General features: G+C 33.4%; 1 protein-coding gene across 3 annotated transcripts in view; it reads right to left on the bottom strand.

The window, feature by feature from the left end:
* Nucleotides 1-18,877, bottom strand: part of LOC142320438 (uncharacterized) — an 81,775-nt gene that overhangs the window by 11,859 nt on the left and 51,039 nt on the right. For all 3 annotated transcript variants that reach the window (XM_075358207.1, XM_075358208.1, XM_075358209.1), the window contains 5 exons: nt 18,446-18,626; nt 15,605-15,720; nt 9,668-9,805; nt 9,105-9,226; nt 2,860-2,984 (listed from right to left, as the gene is read on the bottom strand). In XM_075358207.1, the coding sequence (XP_075214322.1) occupies nt 2,860-2,984; nt 9,105-9,226; nt 9,668-9,805; nt 15,605-15,720; nt 18,446-18,626 (682 nt within the window). The remainder of the gene's footprint in view (nt 1-2,859; nt 2,985-9,104; nt 9,227-9,667; nt 9,806-15,604; nt 15,721-18,445; nt 18,627-18,877) is intronic.

Genomic DNA, 18,877 nt, shown 5'->3' with positions numbered 1-18,877 from the left:
TGCTAATTTTCATTATTACAGAATATGTCAGTAATGCAACAGTTTTCCAGTCATACTATGCTTATGGATGTTATATTTTTCTAAGTATATAATTGTAAATAAGGTGTTTTATGTTCTCTTGTTTTCAGGCTTTGTTAAATTGTAGATTTTCAAAATGTGTATCTGAAAAATGTATATTCATGTATTTGCTCATTTAATATCATTGTTCAAATGTTGATTCAGCTGATATTCTTATGTATCATTAAGTTATGTTAATTTCATAATTTCTTTTTAGTTTTTAAGGTTATGATTTAACATAAGTTCAGTTGTTTTCTTTCTCATTAAAGTCCAATTTCTTTTGGCAAATACGAGCTGTGTTTTTTGTTAACTTTACCCAACATCTAAATTTAAAAGATGAGAACAATAAATGTCACAAAATTACTCGACCAGAACTTAAAGAACCGATTACAGTTTTTAATTTGTCTAAAATGCAAGATTAAAAAATACTGGAACCTCCTTGAAAGTGGAGGCCTTTTAACCTAGAAATATATTTTGTATTAGGCAGCAATAATTTCAGCACCTGTTATTCTTACACGATTATATAGTGTACTGTACGATGTTAATTCTTAACTGGATTTATTAGAAGAGCATCACAATCCTATGGATGGAGATTGTTTATAGATTCCTCTAAAATGAGCTTGAAAAGGATGGCTTTCCAACTCACAATAAAAATAAAAAAACATTAATTCCTCTTGTTTTTTTAGCAAAAATGACAGAGACATAATTTGAAATTTTTATTGACTGATACAGTATGAAAAGTATTCTTGACATATATAATAGCGACATTGAGACAATAATAGCCAGCTTATTACGACTTCACCTTGGTTATACAAAGTACTGTTATTCCTTATGCGAGTGAGATGGTAGAACAAAAGAAACCATTACAGTAAAAAACACATACCAAAAAGAAAAGTACCCATAGTGAGTCGGAAAAATATTATTTACAAAGCTCCCGTGTAACTTCCACCATTAAATGAGAAACCTGGTTTGATGAAAAATTTTGTCAAAGCAATGGATTGTAAAGGTTTTACAGCAAGTTTCCCAGGATCAGCAAGGTAAAAACTGGAAAGAAGGAATATTCGGTAGACTTCAAATATGTAAGGTAATGAAGGTTTGAGAGGACTTTGACAGAAGTTGAATAAATCTGAGAGTAAGCATCTTAAAATCTATATAAAAAAAAAATGGGCGATACAATATGCTTCTTAAAATAAACGTGTTTGGACTTTTTTTCACCTAATCTCAGCGATGTAAGTGTTGGGCAGAGTGAATGCTTTCACCAAAATATACCAATGATGGATACATGCTATGAGGGAAAAATGGAGCCCAAATATGTTTGCCGACTATTGCTAGAAAATGAAAGGGACATTCCCTTCTTCATAACAGAAAAAACATTTTTTCTGTAGACCAGTATAATCTATCTTGGGAGTAAATCCTTAACTATCAAAACATCATGGAACAATTTTTTGGATGAAATACATATTGAGGCTGCTACTGATTCAGAAGATAATTCCAGCACAACTGTTAGCGAGAGAAATTCCTAAGTTGAAAATAATGAGAAATATGAAATAATCTCATTGATTACTTTGCAAAAAAGAACAAGATTTTTCAATGATGAAAAAAATAGGATGCCACATTACAAATATAAATGTGAGTTGACAAAAAATGGATGAAAAAATTCCACACAATGAAAGGGCAGCAGTTAAGAAGGCATTCAATGCTTTCTTTGAAGGTAAGAAATTTCCTTTGTATTTCTTTAACATACATACCCTTCACTTCAGTTGTGGTATAAACAATGATATTTCTCTCAACATACTGTACTTCATTTCATGTTTTATTGCAGTTTGACAGCGGCAGCTACCATTATCTATAGAGGTACTGTTAATTAAATGATGATATGACTTAGTTCAGTGAGGAAATTAAAATTAAGAAATATTAAAGAAAAGGCATTAAATTCTTTATAAAAAATGATTAGTACCGTACCATTACTTATTAAAGGTATTCATTTCACACTAAATGTGTATTATATAAAACAATTACATAAGTAATGGTTTTTTTTTTTTAATTTTTTTGCTGTAAATAAATTAGTTAACCTGGGTCATCTGAAAGTTCAGAAATCAAAAATCTGTTTGGCCCCCATTACTTCAGAAATGTGGAAACAAACTGTATATTTATTTTCATTTACTTAAAATCTTACAAAGTTTTGTGTACATTTGGCAAATGAATATCATATAAATCATTCACCATTTCAGTAATACTATTTCAAAAATCATAATTAAATTAAGTTTGGTTTATACAATGCGACAGCCAGCAATTATCCTCACTAGTCTGAGACTCAATTGACTGATACCATAAACATTTTGATTTTTATTTCCAGTCAGTGGGGTTAATGACACTCACAATAATAGTAACTCTAGTTAGTTTTCAAGACATAAATAATCAGCTGGATATATATGGCTACACAGCCAGCCAGTGGCTATAGTGATTAACACACTGGCTTTTAGATCATCTGATTTTGGGTTCAATTACTGGCTTTTTTTATTTTTGGATAAATTCATTAATTCTAAAACATTAATTCTTATTTTTATTTCTGAATTTTTTCAAGTGAAAAGAAATAATTTTTTCACTTACAATTTCATTCATATCATCTTTCTTGCTAAAATATATCTAAAAATCATACGTGATCATAAAAATAAAAAGGTGAATAGTCCCTGAATTTATTCACTGAATTGGACAGGGCTCTCTGGGTGAGCTCAACTTTTTATAAACTAATCAAAATCATCAAATATATATATTATAGTTCTACATGAAACAAATTCAAACCTTTTTCTTGAATGATTTCAGCCAAAAAATTTGAATCCAAAGCTTGCGATATAAGTGTCTGAATATAAACTTCAAAATGATCCTGATATTTAAAAGTATTTTCCATGGCTGTATCAACAATTTTCCTAAAAATGAAACAAAAAATTATTAAATCAAAACTATAAAATTAACTATTAAAGCAACTTTCAGTTACTGTAATCCTTTATGGTGTAACTTTGTTCTCCTTAAGTGGGTCCAGAGTTCCTGTGTTTTGGTCTATTCTCAGTAATTTTTTGGCTGCTGGTCGTGTGTGTACCTTCCAGCAGTATCAAGGCTTTGCTGATTATCAGACTGTGGACACAGTTAGCACTTGTCTATTTTAGGCTTGTCAGTTCTTACTTCTATGGAGGTAAAAGGTTGCATTTATATGACGTGTACCCGCCTCATTGCGGCTGAAAGGTGGCAATGACTCCTGGTCATAAGACCTTGTGACAAGCAAGGGATTTCCTTAGTCCTGCTTGCGCTCTTTTCAGAGCAGGGGCTGTAATTTGTGGTTTTGTGCCGTATATTTATGTATTGCACCCAATTGATCCAGTAGCGGCCAAGAGGTACAAAAAAAGTGACAGGGGAATACAAAGGTCCCCAGATGCGGGCAGTTGTCACATTTGTGGGCTTGCCCAGTGTTTCAGTTACATGGAAGACAGTGAGAGTTTCATTAGGTCTTGTCAGGTTAGGGAATCTTCGACCATGACCGAATTCCAAGAGGTTAGAAAGTCCAGGTGGAAGAGGAAGCCTGAGTCTGTGCCATTGACGAGCTCCTCTGAGGACAAGGTCAGTGAGATGGACACGTGCACCCACCCTTATTGTAGAACCATTCAAGAAAGCAAAGGGCAGACCTGGCAGTTCTGCCCCGCTGTTCCGAGTTCTTTGCACTTCCTGTGGCGTCAGTGTGGGAACAAGGAAGACGGTTCTTCCCCATCTCACCAAATTCAAGGAGGCGTTTTCAGCGATGGTAGAAGGCTGAGGCTTTGGCCTCTAAGCCCATAAGGTCGAAGTCCAACCCAAGATGGTCCAGGCCGCAGCGCAGCCCAGGCGCAATGCTGACGTGCTAAAGACCAAACGCAAGTGGCTAAAAAGCTGGAAGTCCTGTTTGTAAACTGTGCAGAAGGCTCGAAGACCACGAGCCAAGAACTGAAGAGTGATTTCCAGGCTGTCCTTCATGGCGACCAGAATTAGCTGAAGATTAGGGACATCAAGGAGACCAGCAAAGGGCTAGTCATTAAGGAGTCTCCCGCAGTCAAGAAGCTTGAGATGAAGGTAGACCCCAACCGTCTGAGAAGGCCCTGTGTCATCGTGTATGACATCGAATGCAGCCTCTCCGATGAAGAGGTTCTGTCTCTCATCTGAGAGCAGAACACTGACTTGGACAAGGGTTCTTTCAAGGAACAGTGTAGGCTTGTCTTCCAAGACTGGTAAGCATGATGCCCCACGGTATCACAGAGTGTTTGGGTTAGGGGCTGATCTCCATCAGAAGTTCATATTGGAGGGACGAATCTTCGTAGATTTTGCATCCTTCGTGTCAAGGAGTACCTTGACACGCAGCAATGCTTCAAATGTTGTAGGTTTGGCCATAGGGCCAAGTTCTGTAAGTATGCGTTGGTCTGTACGCATTATGGCGAGGAGGGCCATACGTATGACAACTGTCTGCAAAAGAAGGAGGCTCCATCTTGCATTAACTGTAAAAGGTTGCGCAAAAGTCATAGGCACTCTGTTAATAGTAAGAAGTGTGGTTGTTACTTGAGAGCAATTGAGATGTACTTTAACTCTCTCGATGGTTAGGTTCGGTCAACTTAATGCCCAGGGAGCCTATGCAGTCCAAGTTGAGTTAGGTGAGGTGGTTGAGAAATGGAGCCTTGATACTCTTCTTCTGCAGCACCTGTATGTGGTCAAGGGTGATCTGCCAAGTTTTTCAGGCTGGAATAAGTTTTTTGTAGGTAACAGTAAATCTGCCGTACTGTGCAGGAAGTCTTCATATGGCAGGCCTCTGACACGCATCATGTTGTTGTTAAGCTTGCCATGAATGGTTTGGACATGGTTGTAGTTAGTTCGTACTTTCAGTACAGGATCCCACTGAACAGTACTTGGAAAGATGGGATAGAATTGTTAGATTGGTAAAGGGTCATTCTATTCTTATAGGAGTTGATGCAAATGCCAAATCGCCTCTTTGGCACAGTGGAATCATGGACGATGGCAGTGAATTAATCAAAGGTTTCATCGTGCAGCATCTGTTTGATGTTTTCAATGTAGCTGGCGAGTTGACTACTTTCACCGGTGCAGTTGGTTTGCGGAGAGCCTTTCATGGTACCAACACTGATGTTACCATTGGTAAGGACATCCCTGGTATTCTAAATTGGTCTGTAGTCATTGATTGTAAAAGCAATCACTGGCTAATAGTTTTTGATTGGGTAGGTGGCTGCGCGATATGTTTAGGGGTGATGTTCCTGTTCAGCAGGGGCGCTTCCTGCATAGGTGGGTGGATTGGCCCAAGTTTTCAAACATTCTTGCGGCCAGACTGAGTTTTTACTTGAAGTCTGGATGAGGTCCCATTAGACGACCTGGCAGAGAATTTCTCTTCTGCGGTAGTTGAAGCCGCTGAACACTCTATTCCCAGATGTACGGGTCGAGAGAGAGGAGCTGGATGGTGGACTCAGGATTTGACTGCGATGAAGCGGACTGTGGGCTGGCTTACGAGAACCGCACAGAATGCAGATGATCCTGATCGGCGTGCAGTCTTGATTGCGGATTATCGTCAGAAGAGGGCCGAGTATTTTCATAAGGTTAGGTCTTCTAACCGTGATTCCTGCGGCACTATTGTACAAGACCTATGGGGTGTTGTACACCCTGAGTTCTAGGCCACACGCAGAAAGAAGACATTCTTCTGGGCTCTCTCAACCCAGGATGGTGTTGATATAGATAAAGATCTCGTTCTAAGTGATTTGATGGACGATCTGCTTCCAGATGATATCGAGGTTGGTGAGATCATGTATCATCGACAAGTCCGAAGGGAAGTTGTAGGTTTTCGCTCTGAGATTTTGTCTTCAGAAATTACTGAGGTGGAAGTCTTAAGTAATTTGTAGCCTGGTTAGGAATTAAGTCCCCGGATATGATGGCATCACAGTAGAGCTTCTTGTTCGCAGATTGCCCATGATTGTTGGGTCCTCTGATTAGGGTTTTCAATAGGTTATTTTTTGCTGGGCACTTCCCAGCTTGTTGGAAACGTAGTGTGCTGAAATTGCTCTTCAAAGGTGGCAACAAGGATCCAACTGTAAGTTCCTCTTACCATACTTTGACACCCATGCCTTAAGTAGGTAAGGATTTCGAGAAGGTCTTGTACTTTTGCATTAATAGTTGGTTAACTTCTAACCATATGCTGATGGATGACCAGTATATGGTTTTTGCCCCAGCAAGAGCACAGAGGATGCGCTTCTTAGGGTCATGGATTTGGCTTTGGCCAGTGAGTGCAAGTATGTACTCGGTGTCTTCTTGGACATATCCGGGGCGTTCAACAACTTGTGGTGGCCCTCTGCCTTGTTCCAACTGCAGCAGCGTGGTTGCATGCTAATTGAGATCAGAGCTCTCTCGAGTTACTTCAGCGACAGAACTGTCGTCCTTCATGACAGCAGTTCAGATGTAGGAAAGACCCTGTCTAAAGGTTGTCCACAGGATAGTGTTGTAGGTTCACTCGTCTGGGTCGCTGAGTTTGATTGTCTCATGCGATTGTGGATGTCGCATCGTGGCTTATGCCGATGATGAACTGCTGTTGGTCGAGGGCAACTCGCGTATTGAGATAAGAGCTCAGAGTGACACAGGCATGTAAGGTATTAAGGTTGTGGAGGCCTTAATGCCTTACCATAAGATGGTTTTCAGTGCGGAGAAAACAACTATGATGTTATTGAGGGGTCGCCTAGCCGCAACCAGTCACCTGTGAGTTGTGATGGATGGCCTTCCAATTAGGTATGTTACCGTTCAGAAGTATCTGGGTGTTATCCTTGATGAGAGGCTTCCATGCAGCCATGAGGTGTAGTGGCATCTCGACAATGGTTTATGAGGTGAATGTCACACGGGACTCTGCAATGGAGCCGAGTGGGATCTGATTGAATGATAGTCATAATCTTTTTAACATTGTAATTCTTCTATTATAGAACTGTTGTAAAAATATTAAAACATAAATATAACTTTTTTAATGTTGATATTAATTCATCATATCCTGATGCATCCATTTTGTTCTGTCTTACATCAACACAAAATACATTAAACTTTAGAACAGTCCTATGAGCTTATTTGCTCAGAAATGTTTAGGTTTAACTATAGTTCAAAAGAAAGTGATAATTTGAATGCCAGCAGTAAATATGACTATCATATCAATTTTTTTATAAAACTGTATTTTGTATAACTTAATTCTTTGCTGACTGAAAGGAAAATGAGTATAAATAATATGCATTTTTCTCTGTAAAAATGGGTACATTCATTTTTACAGACAAAAATGATAATCACTATATAGGAATACCAAAAAGCAAAAGAACAGAGTTGAACGTATCACTTGCAGCGCTGAATATCAATATTTCAGTGAACTCGGCTTGACCATTGTGCAACTGCATTTGGCAACATGCAGATGACAGCTGGACTTTTTTGTTAGTCTGGTACAGGATCTTATCATCTTGAACCAAGGCTGACTTACATGTCATAACAGGTGAGCAATAACCAACACATACATAATCTTGAATGTTGAATGTTGTTTAACATTCAACATAATGTTGAATGTTAAAAGCATGTAATTTAATGACACTAAACCTACTTTTAACTAGTTTTTAGCAAATGAATCAAGATGCTAGGAAGAGTTTAACAATGCATTTACTCAATACAACTTAGCTACAAAAAAATGAACTTTGCATTTGAATTAACCTTAATTCGATTATTATAGATTTGAAATCATCTTGCAGGTGAAATTTACATGCTTTTTTTCCCTTCCAATGCCTAAGATTACCCCAATCCTCTGTATACTTTGACTGAAACAAGAGCACAGTCTTTTATTAAACAAAGTTCACTGCAACCAAAATGGCATATAATTAAACAGGATCCTTTTCCAACCGGAATCTTAAGGCCACCACTACTTGTTGAATTCTATCGGATGCATTTCCTGGAATGGTTCTGGCTCCGAAAGTTTCAATTAGGTAAATTATTGGTTGAGAATTATTTTGTCTAATTTCGTGCAGTTTCCTTAAAAATGTTATCTAAGCAAGAAAAATCAATCATAAAATTCTTGAATGAAATGATGAACTACATCTTTATTGGTTATCAAGTTTGTATGAAGAATTTTTATCAGAGGCAATTCAAAAAAATGTTTACATAATTCGCTTTAGGCTGAAGCATTTTCATTACATTCATGACAAACATTTTGTATAGCATGCACTGATACAGTCATGGTTGCGGTCAATCATGACTGATGAACTGATACAAAACCTGAACTGGTAAAAATTGCATTACAAAACAAAAGTTGTGTATGCAGTGACAAACATGATGCAAAATAAACATTTAAAATAACAATTAAACTGAATAATATAAATCATAATTATGCCAGTTTTTTATTTAACAAAAGATTTGGCTTTTATATGTGACAGTTACTAAATAACAATACAAAAAGGAATGAAGTAGTTCAATCACAAAATATACAGGAAAACACAATTTTTTTAGAATGAGATAATCTTATTGTGTATGTAAAATACCTAAAGTGGCGTTATCGAAAAATTTGATTTCAACATTTGTGATTTAGTTATTTACTGAAAATACTATATTTATGATGGGCTTATTAGATTTCTGATATGTAGTTATGGATGTGGTGATGTACTGGCCTAAGCGCTTCTCACTGCTGCAGAATATGACTGGTTGGGGGACAAGATGAGGAAGTCTATCCTTCACCCACAAGATGATTTCAAATCTATTACAGAAATCATTAATTGGAGCAGGATATTAGGATGGATATTAATATGGTATTAAAATAAAATTGAGGGCTTTTTATGTTAAAATGCTTGAGTATCAAACAGGTCTATATAGGACTATTTGATGACAATTTGATAATTTACACAAACCTATATATACACTGCATATTAATAACAAATTAATATTTTATATAATTGAATTTTCTGGTATTTCAAATAACCAGGCAATAAATAATTAAATATATGTTCAGCAATTCAAAAGAAACTTACTGCTCTACAGGTGTAAGATCGATTTCACTACGCAATAATTCAATAATAATTTCACCCCTGTTTTGAGATCTAATCCTTGTAGGCACGCTTTTATACACATGATCTTGACTGAACCCAGAATACTGTAATAAAAAATAAATAATCCATTTTAAAATTCATAATCTAAGTCATATAAATGTTTATTTATACTTGTTTTGAGCATTTTTGTTAAAAAAAACAACAATATTTATGTTTACTTAAACAATATTTTTAAAAATCCTTAATAATTGTATTAAAATGGTTGTGATTTCAAAAACAATTATTACATTAATTGTAATTACCATTTCTTCCTAATTTTTATTTGCTATTTTTATATATCATACAACAGACTTAAAAATAAAACAATGTTTTCAATGAATTTTACTGTTAACAAGTGGTGAAGCTGCTGAAAAACACCTTCCAGTCTGGAAAATTGTAGTTACTGCTTTATGGGTTAATATAATTTTATAGAATTTCTAAAATTATTCTTATCTAATTACACTGAAACATAAATTAGAATAAAACACATGAAAATTACAACATACCGTTGGAATATTCTTATATAAAGTTTCTCCATTCTGTTCAAATGGCTCAAATTTTTGCAGAAGAGATTTACCATCAACTCTCCATATTGTTGGCCACTCTTCTACTAAATCTTGTTTCAATGCAACAAATTCATTAACCTATAATTTAAAAAAAAAAAAAAAGTATAAGACATTATATTAAGAGATAAAGGATGTTAAGTGGGTTTTGGTATGTCAGTAAGTTATGTAACATAAAAAACTCCAATCACATCTAAGGATTGTGAAGCTGATAAAAAAAATTTTCTATGAATACCCAGGTTCATAGAATCTCTGCCAATCCATTACAAATGGGAAATGAATCACACACTTTCACATTTTCAATCATCTACTTCACCATCTATATTTATAAAATGAAAGACTTACACTTACAAACTTTAAAAGATGTAAAAATTTATTTCCAGATAATATCGTTATTTTAGGACAAAAACTTTAAATTTTAAATTTTAACACACTAATATCAAAAAGTGTTTGGATGAGAAGAGAGTAAAAATGGATTTCATATCATGATTGAATAATAAAAGCAATGAAAAAAATAATACTAACTGTAATTACAGTACAGTCAAAAACTTGCAGAAACTAAAAATTTCAAGTTTTTTCATCGTTCTGTGACAGGTTTTATTCCTTCATTTATTTGTTACTTGAATCTGTGGTAGTTTTGGCTATGATAATGATGAACTATAGTTCATTGTATATATGAAAGGACGATAGTTCGTTATGTGATATTATTACTCTACACAGACTATGAAGTTCAATTAAAAGAAAGTGTTTTCAGTTACTAAAACAACAATCAATCTCATTTTATTAACAAAAAAAAAAAAATCTGACAGTAAAATCCACTGACAGTAAAATCCACAATTTATTAATTTTTTTTTTAATGCCTGTATTTTTTCTCCTTTGCTACTGTAGTCTTAATAAGTGTTTGTTAATGCATTACACAGTACATACACTGCTGTACGTATAGTTTATTTATGTTAAGTATTAGTGACAGTGAAAATTTGTTATCTATTAATAAATATTTTGAAAACTTCTGGGCATTACTTTATAGGTGCATGATAGTGTAGTGTAGAGTAGATGTAGTGAGTAGTGATGTGTAGTGTAGTGTATACTTTATTTTATTATTACTCTTAAGATGTAATAGTGCATGTTAAATACTGAACATAATCTCTTTATTTCTTCTATTTTAAACAAAAATATTATGAAATACTTGTCATTACACAGGCTGAAATATAATGCAGTCACTCATAACTTGTAAATGAAAAGAGATAGTCAAATAAAACAAATACGGCATAAAAGTACATTTTATTTACTTTTTATCATTTACTTAACATAACTTTTGCTACAAGAACTTACATGTTCCACATACACCATTTACAGCTACACAATGGAAAATCTTTTTCTTCCAACGGTAAACCAGTTTCTCATTCTGTCAATAATGCTGGAAGTCTTTCGATTGATCTAAGACTTCATTGCGTCCTTCAGTTCATAAACTGATAGTAGTACTGAAATGAATACCATTAATATCCCTAATTGTGAATATGGAGGGTGTGGAACAGGTTCAAAATTCAACTTCACAAGAGCCTCGGTGGTTGCATATGATGTGTGTGGGCAAGTGTTATCATGTTGCAGAATTATCAGCTCTGTGGATTGCTGAAAATGACACTTACGTAATGCACAGAATTTACAGTCAATTCCATTTCCAGGTACATAAGTCATGCACATATACATGTTTGGAATTCCAGAACACTATCAAGATGCCTTTTTTTGGCAGAGGGTTGTTTTGAATTTTTTTGATTGTGAAAAACCTTAGTACCAGTATTCCATGCGTTGCACAGCTTTTCTTCTGGGTCATAATGATGTACCTAAGTTTCATTTCCCACAATAACATTTCAGAACCTGTTCACAACATTCCTTTTGTTATTGTTTGTTCTTTTCTGTGAGTTTGCGTGGCACCCACCATGAACATTTTTTACAGTAGCCTAGTTGTGTAATAATGAATCCTACTTGTTCTCTTGATACAGTTATCTGGTTGGGAACGCATTTTTGTATAATGTGACTGTCATTCTGAATTGATTCATCCACCTGCGTTTGGCACTTCATGTCAGTCACAGAAACCGGTTAGTCACTATGAGGTTAAGTGAATATCTTCAATATTCACTTACCAGCTTCTGATACACAATTTTTAATGCCCATCTACTCATAGGACTTCTATAAACAGTTTCATCACCTTAACTTTTAGACAACTATAACTTTTAGACTATAGTTGTTTTATTTTTTTTCAGCTATTAAAAATTCAATCACTGCATGTTGTTTTAGATATACTGATCAGTTACAGTTTTTATAGAGACAAGTATCCTTGCTGTAACAGACAGAAAGTAAGGGAACATAGGTTAATGAGTTTTGGAATTTAGTAGTAAGGGATGAAACTACATGATAGCAGCACTGTCGATTTGTGTGACATTTTGTCCCTTACGAGTGCATTGCATGGGACATTGGAGGTAATTACTCTCAAGCCTACTCTATCAGGTTGCCAAGTGGCATCATATTGCATGGAAATACAGAGGTATAACTTTATATTTGCGTATTTATATCATTGCAAATCACTGCATTTTGTGATTATATCATTGCAATGATTCCATAAATCTGAGCAGTGGGCTCCCATAAAATTTTGTGTGAAACTTGGTAATCTGCTACTGTGACTTTAGGAATGCTTTTGAAGCATTTAAAGAGGCTTTTAAATGCATGTTCATTTCAAGGCCGACAGGAATGTCATTTGAAGAAAAAAAGAGAAGTTTTAACTGAAAATTTAATCCACACTTCAAGTTGATGCAAAATTTGTCCCTTGATCAAAAGCAGTGGTGTGTTGATGTGCATCATGAACTTCATGATATGAATTTACAGTAATGAGACTGGAATGAAAGTTAGTTTTACAGCTATGATCTGGAGACAAAAGCAATAGTCATAGCAGCAGAAGAGCCCACACACATTCAGAACGAAGAAGTGGAACAAATCACACTTGTAATGTTCTTCATCAAAGGCATTGTTTACAGAGTCTGTTCCTACTGGTGTTTATTCTGATGGTGAATCCTGACTTAAACGTGATGTTTTTAGGTGCTTGAGAAGGGGTATGGAGTGAACTGCATATAAAACAAAACAAGCTGTTCTACCATGACAATGTACTAGCACATACTCCTCCATAAAACATAAGTTCTTGATAAGAAACATGCCAGTCATCGCATACCTTTTGGATTTCTGGATCTAGTCCTCCTATGACTTTACTCACCCAAACTAAAATTGAAACTGAAAAACTGCCGCTTTGACACTGTAGAAGACATTAAAAAAAAATATCACAAGTAAGGACTGGGTGGCTCCAGGAAAGAAAATTTACCAATGCTTTTGCAGGGTGGAAGAAACACTAGAACAAATGCATATGCTCCCATAAAGACAACTTGGAAGAGGAAGATGAGCATCCTTTGTTTATTGCTTATATTACAAATTTAATCAATGATTTTGTTTAAACTAGAAAGAAAACTTAAATTTTATGGAAAACTTAATGAATTACTTTATATGCAAAGACATTAACCATTGTCTAGTTACTTTTATTGGGAATTTATATAAGGGTTTTTAAAAAAAATTAAGGTGTATTTATTATATATGAAATAAAAGCAAGATGTTTCATGATAAACACACATTTCATAACTGATAAAAGTATAGTTTACTAAATCTATGCCTTTCTATCTTTTATTAATTATGAAATGTCAAGGTGGTCGGTTGTATTTCTTCTTTTTGTTTTTTTTTAGACAGTAGTTGAGAAACTCAACCAGGAGATATTTATTGCTAAGTGAAATGTTTTCAGGCAGTTTCAATTGGAAGGAATTTTAAAATCTGAGCATTTTAAATGTTCAGATAAGATAGTAATGTATTTACAGTCATAAATGAGGCTAATATTAAAATAAAAAGATCTAACTGAATTTATAATCGTTACTGGGAGGTCACCAGAATGTCACCAAAACTGCACACACATTTAATTTATTTTCTATTCCTCTTGTATTGATAAAATCAAAATTTTGTTTGCATGTAGCTAAGTATGTTTTACATGTCCTTGCATGTTCTGTCAGATGAACAAAAAGAGTTAATTTTTAAAGTATTCTTCTTTGTTTCTGATGGTAAAAAAGTGGGCTACTGAATTTAAACATGGTCATACATCCATTCAGGAGGATGAATTCTCAGAACACTACTGCTATGAGTAACAAAATTGTTATAAAATTTCACAATGTTGTATTGAACAACACAAACTGAAGACTCATCAGCTTGCTGACATTGTAAACACGTTGATACTCCAGAACCTGTTCCCATTACATTTTACATGATATTTTGGGTATGAAAAAGCTTTCTGCTTGATGAGTACCGCATAAGTTAACAATTTTCCAAACACGTCCAAAAATGTATTTGACTGAATACTTCTCAAGGCTTACTTAAATGAAATTCTGCTGAGATTCTTTGATGTTTTCTAACAGTAAATGATATATAGATTCACTATTGCACAACAGAAACCAAACAGGAGTCCAAAAAGTAGATGTGAACAGGTCAAAATTTACCAAAGAAAGCGAAAACTGTTCCATCTCTAGGAAAAGTCATGGCTATGGTGTTTTGGGATTTTCATGATGTACTGCTCACAGACTACCTGGAAAAATGCAGGAGTATCACCCGGGAGTATTATATTTCACTACGGGACTGATTCAAGTGCTATTCAGGCTAAAATCCAAATCTGGACAGAAAGAAAATGCTCTTTCATCATGATAATGCATCTGCACATAAATTTCAGGCTGTTGCTACAAAATTCCTTGGCCTAAGATTTGAAAAGCTTCCATATGCACCGTATTTAGCTCCCAGCGATTTTATTTTCTTAAATTGAAGAAACGGCTCAATGGTCATAGATTCACTTCAAAGGGATGAGGTTAAAGTTGAGATAACAATTTTGCAGAGTTCGACAAAATCTCATTATACTAAATGTTTGTCTTAATGTACTGAATTGATTGAAAAAAATTCTGAAAAATCTTGTTTTCTTTGTCTATCCCAAAACTTTCCAAATGATCCTTGTATTAAAAAAAGGATGCATTTTTTTAAAAATTTTAATGAAGAGAACCATCTAGAAAAAATGTCAAGGGAATTTTAAAAATAAAAAATGAAGTAGATTTTAAACTACTGACAGTTTTTTTCTTAAATAAATGCTTTGCATTTATTGACCTCTCTTCACCCTCTCTTTATCAAAGGGTTAGCTTTCCCTTTATCTAAGGTTTTCACATTATCTTGGTGATTGTGATTCTTTTTCTCATAATTTATAATCTTAGGATATACACTAAAGCAAACTATATCAAAAGAAAAGAAAATTATAACACCTTGCCAAGGATTTATATATTTTCTTCCTTATAATTCAACAACTAGTCATTTTGAATGATTTTTTTCAGCAACTATTTGCTGAGGATGTATTTTTCATATAAATACAAAGATATAAAAGTTAAGGCAAACAGAATTTTAACAAATTTCTTCATAAGGAATTTTTTCAGTTTTAGATGAACCCTTCCCAAATTTTCCAACATTCTCACAAGAGAATAATTTTTTTTACTAAATTGTTGAGGATACATTAAAAAAAAGAACATTTCAGGGGAAAGGTTAAATGATTTTTGCATAAAAAATATTTTGAATTTTGGAAGAGGTTAACAGCTACATAATAAATAAGAAGCGACATGCCTAAAGTCACCACCAGGTAATTCAACTACCATTCATATATTTAGATGAAATAAAATATATAGATGATATATTTTGCTAGTATTACATCTCAAATATTTTTGGGTAAATAACAGTCAAATATTTCACTTCATTTTCTTTTTTTTTACTTACTGCACACGAGTATCTGAAATATTCCTTGGCATTTCCAGTATTACCATTGGCTTCAGCACGTGAAGAATTATTTGTTTCATTCTTCTCTTCTTTTCTTTTAGCAGTATTTTGTTTTTCTAAAAATAAGATTATAGATCAACAAATATTAATAGTAAATAACAATGAACAATAAGATACTATTACTACAACATAAGATACTATTTTTATATTTCAACATTAACCAGTTGATGTAAGGTACAGAAAAATCATTTCTGTTTAAATATCTGAAACTCAATCAAGAGATCTGTTTTTTATTTTAATAAAACTATTTAAATATGACTATGATTATAAGATCAATCTTCTATTGGAATCCGGAGAAAATTAAGTTAGATGAGTAAAACATCTGAAGCATTCTAAAATAATATAATCCATTTATTATTTTTTTTATACAGCACTACAACAGATTAGTTACCAAGATAACATGAGTTAGTACCTTACATTAAACAATAAAACTAAGTAATAATCACAAGTAGATTGCTGAAAGGCTCCAGCAAAGTGGGTGGTGAGTAACCAGAAATTAGGATAAGGTAATGAAAACTGAAAGAATAAATTCTATAAAAGATGACCAGAAAAACTCTGATAGGATAGCAGAACACAATCATTAAAAATAACAATTTTTAATAAGAATTTTTCATAAAAATTATAGAGATTAAGTACATTTTTGGCATATTCTAATATTAAGTAAGCTAAAAAGTAGCATGTTACCTCTAAAATTATTAAATCAAACATTAAGACATTGAAGAATAGGTATGGTATTGTGATTACAACCATAACTGGAACAAAGAGGACTGTTAATGCATCTTGTGCTAAGAATAAAATTCTTTCTACGGCCAATCTACAACTATTTAAAGTGATAACAATCTGTACTCTTTTGAATGAGATTTCACATTAAGAACATAGCTAGAAATTTTCTAAAACCCAGAGGACATCTACTCACAGTATAGATCTTATGTAAGATACACTTCATGTGGAAGTGATGATCTCACCTTCCTTTTTGACACTAGTCATTAAAGAGAAAGAAGAGTTATGGAATGGTAAAATATTAAGGAACATCATTCAGCAAAAAACTTTAATTACATTCTTACATGATATTGATAATAAAACATCAGTCTGGAATAGATCTATTTTCTCCATGACAAAGCCCAATTTTATAAACCAAATAAATACAGGAAATGTAGTAGAAGAGTGATATCAACTTATTTGAAAATTCTGTCTAGGGAATGGATCTCCCAAGCTGAACAACAGATGAAAAAAAAACACTTTGGGGCTGTTCTAAAGAATGTTATCAAGTTTCTGATGATTATGAATAACAACAACCAGTATTCTTGAGAAACATTTAACATCTCACAGCAGTTCATCAGTGGAATATGTTATGATATCATATATAAATCTTTTTTAACACTTCCTACCAGACTGTATACTATTTAGGAAATTCAATAGCAGATCAATTACTATTGTTAATATATGAGGTGTGATAAAAACATATAGAGAACTTTTTAATTCTGCATGTAATCCCTTTCAATTGAGTTCATGTGTTTCCCATGCAATAGCACCACTATCTAAATGTTCATTAATACTTACAGCCAAATTAGATGTGTTACTAATTTAGATAAAATTTATTATGATTGAAAGCTTATTTTGTTTGAAAATATCAGAACAAAGGATTTGTATTAAAAATGGAATTAAGTGCAGTGAAATGGTGAAGATGTTAAGGAAGTCATTTGATAAAGATGTTATGTCAACACCAAGGTTGTATCTACATCCAAACTCAACAACGGGTGAAAATATTAACCAAATAAAGGAGATATTCAGTAACTGTTGAATCACTATTTAGCTATTTTTATAGCTAAGTAGCTAAAGTGGAAATCTCTTATGCCTAGAGTGAAATAATTTTAGGCATGAAATGAGAAAAATCTGTTCAAAAACTGTTGAATTTCAACAAAAGCAACATTGCAAAGCATTGTTAGCTAATATCACTGATGATTCAGAGTTGCTCAAACAAGCGCCATAACATGTGACAAAATGTGTATGAATGATTATGGTATTAAAATGAAAGTGCAGCCATCCCAATGGAAGCTTCCTAAAAAACCATGACCATAAAAGCACGCAAAGTTCATTCAAATTTTAAGTTTCTACTTATTATCCTTTTTTTTGATTATGATGGCATCTATAATGAATTTTTACCACTAGGTTGTACATCTACAAACAGTTTTGATACTTACTATCTACGAACAGTTAATAACACTTTACATGAAGCAATCTGAAAAAACCACATGTTTGTAGGCAAACTATTATTGGATTTTGCACCATGATAAGTTCCAGCTCACATTTCACTATTAATTATTTAGCTAAAAACAATGTCATACTCATGCTGCAGCCTCTGTATTCTCTAGACTTGGCTGAAAAGATCCCTGAGATTGTTTCTTGTTCCAATTAAGAAAACATTTAGAATAATTTGCGATGACAGATGAAATAAGGAAAAAAAAAATCACTAAGTAAACCTATGACAATATCAAAAACTTTCTTCATATTAAGGTTTTGAGGATTAGAAGAAAGGATGGCATATGTACATCACATCTCTGAGGAGACCACTTTGAAGGAGGGAATATCAATAAAGAAGAATAAATAAATTCTTTTTGATAAAAATTAAAATTTTATTTCTTTTACAAGTTTTATATATAAAGTTTAAAATGTTGAACCGACTTTCCAAATAAATACTTTCTCTTTTGCTTTATTAATAAATGCTGTCGAACAGAGATTATGGAAATTCTGTCTGTAAGAATAAAGTAATTAATAGCTTACCAGATTTAATATGTCTACTGGAACTGTTTCTTGTACTGGTATCAACATTTTCACTTTTCCTTCTCTTACTTCTTCTACTACCACTATCTGTTGATCTTCTAGTATTATAGGAACTTCTTAACAGAGGACGGCTCCCTCTTTTTCTTTTAGCTCTACCATATTGACCATCGTCATCATCATCCTAAAATATAATATAGACATTATCACATAAGATAAATGTAATGAAAGATTAACAATGAAAATAAATATCTGAAGAATAATAATGAATATCAAGCTATGACGTGCATGTGCATAGTAAGAAACTTACAATTAAATCGCTACAGACTAAACACAGTTATGATGAAACATTTTATGAATGAAATGAAAATGTTTATTAAATTAAATTCTGTATATATATATATTACCAAAAGTTTAAATATTTACCATATTTTT

Source organism: Lycorma delicatula, chromosome 2, assembly GCF_047948215.1.
Source record: "Lycorma delicatula isolate Av1 chromosome 2, ASM4794821v1, whole genome shotgun sequence".
Taxonomy (NCBI): domain Eukaryota; kingdom Metazoa; phylum Arthropoda; class Insecta; order Hemiptera; family Fulgoridae; genus Lycorma; species Lycorma delicatula.
This window is presented reverse-complemented; position numbering and strand designations above follow the sequence as displayed.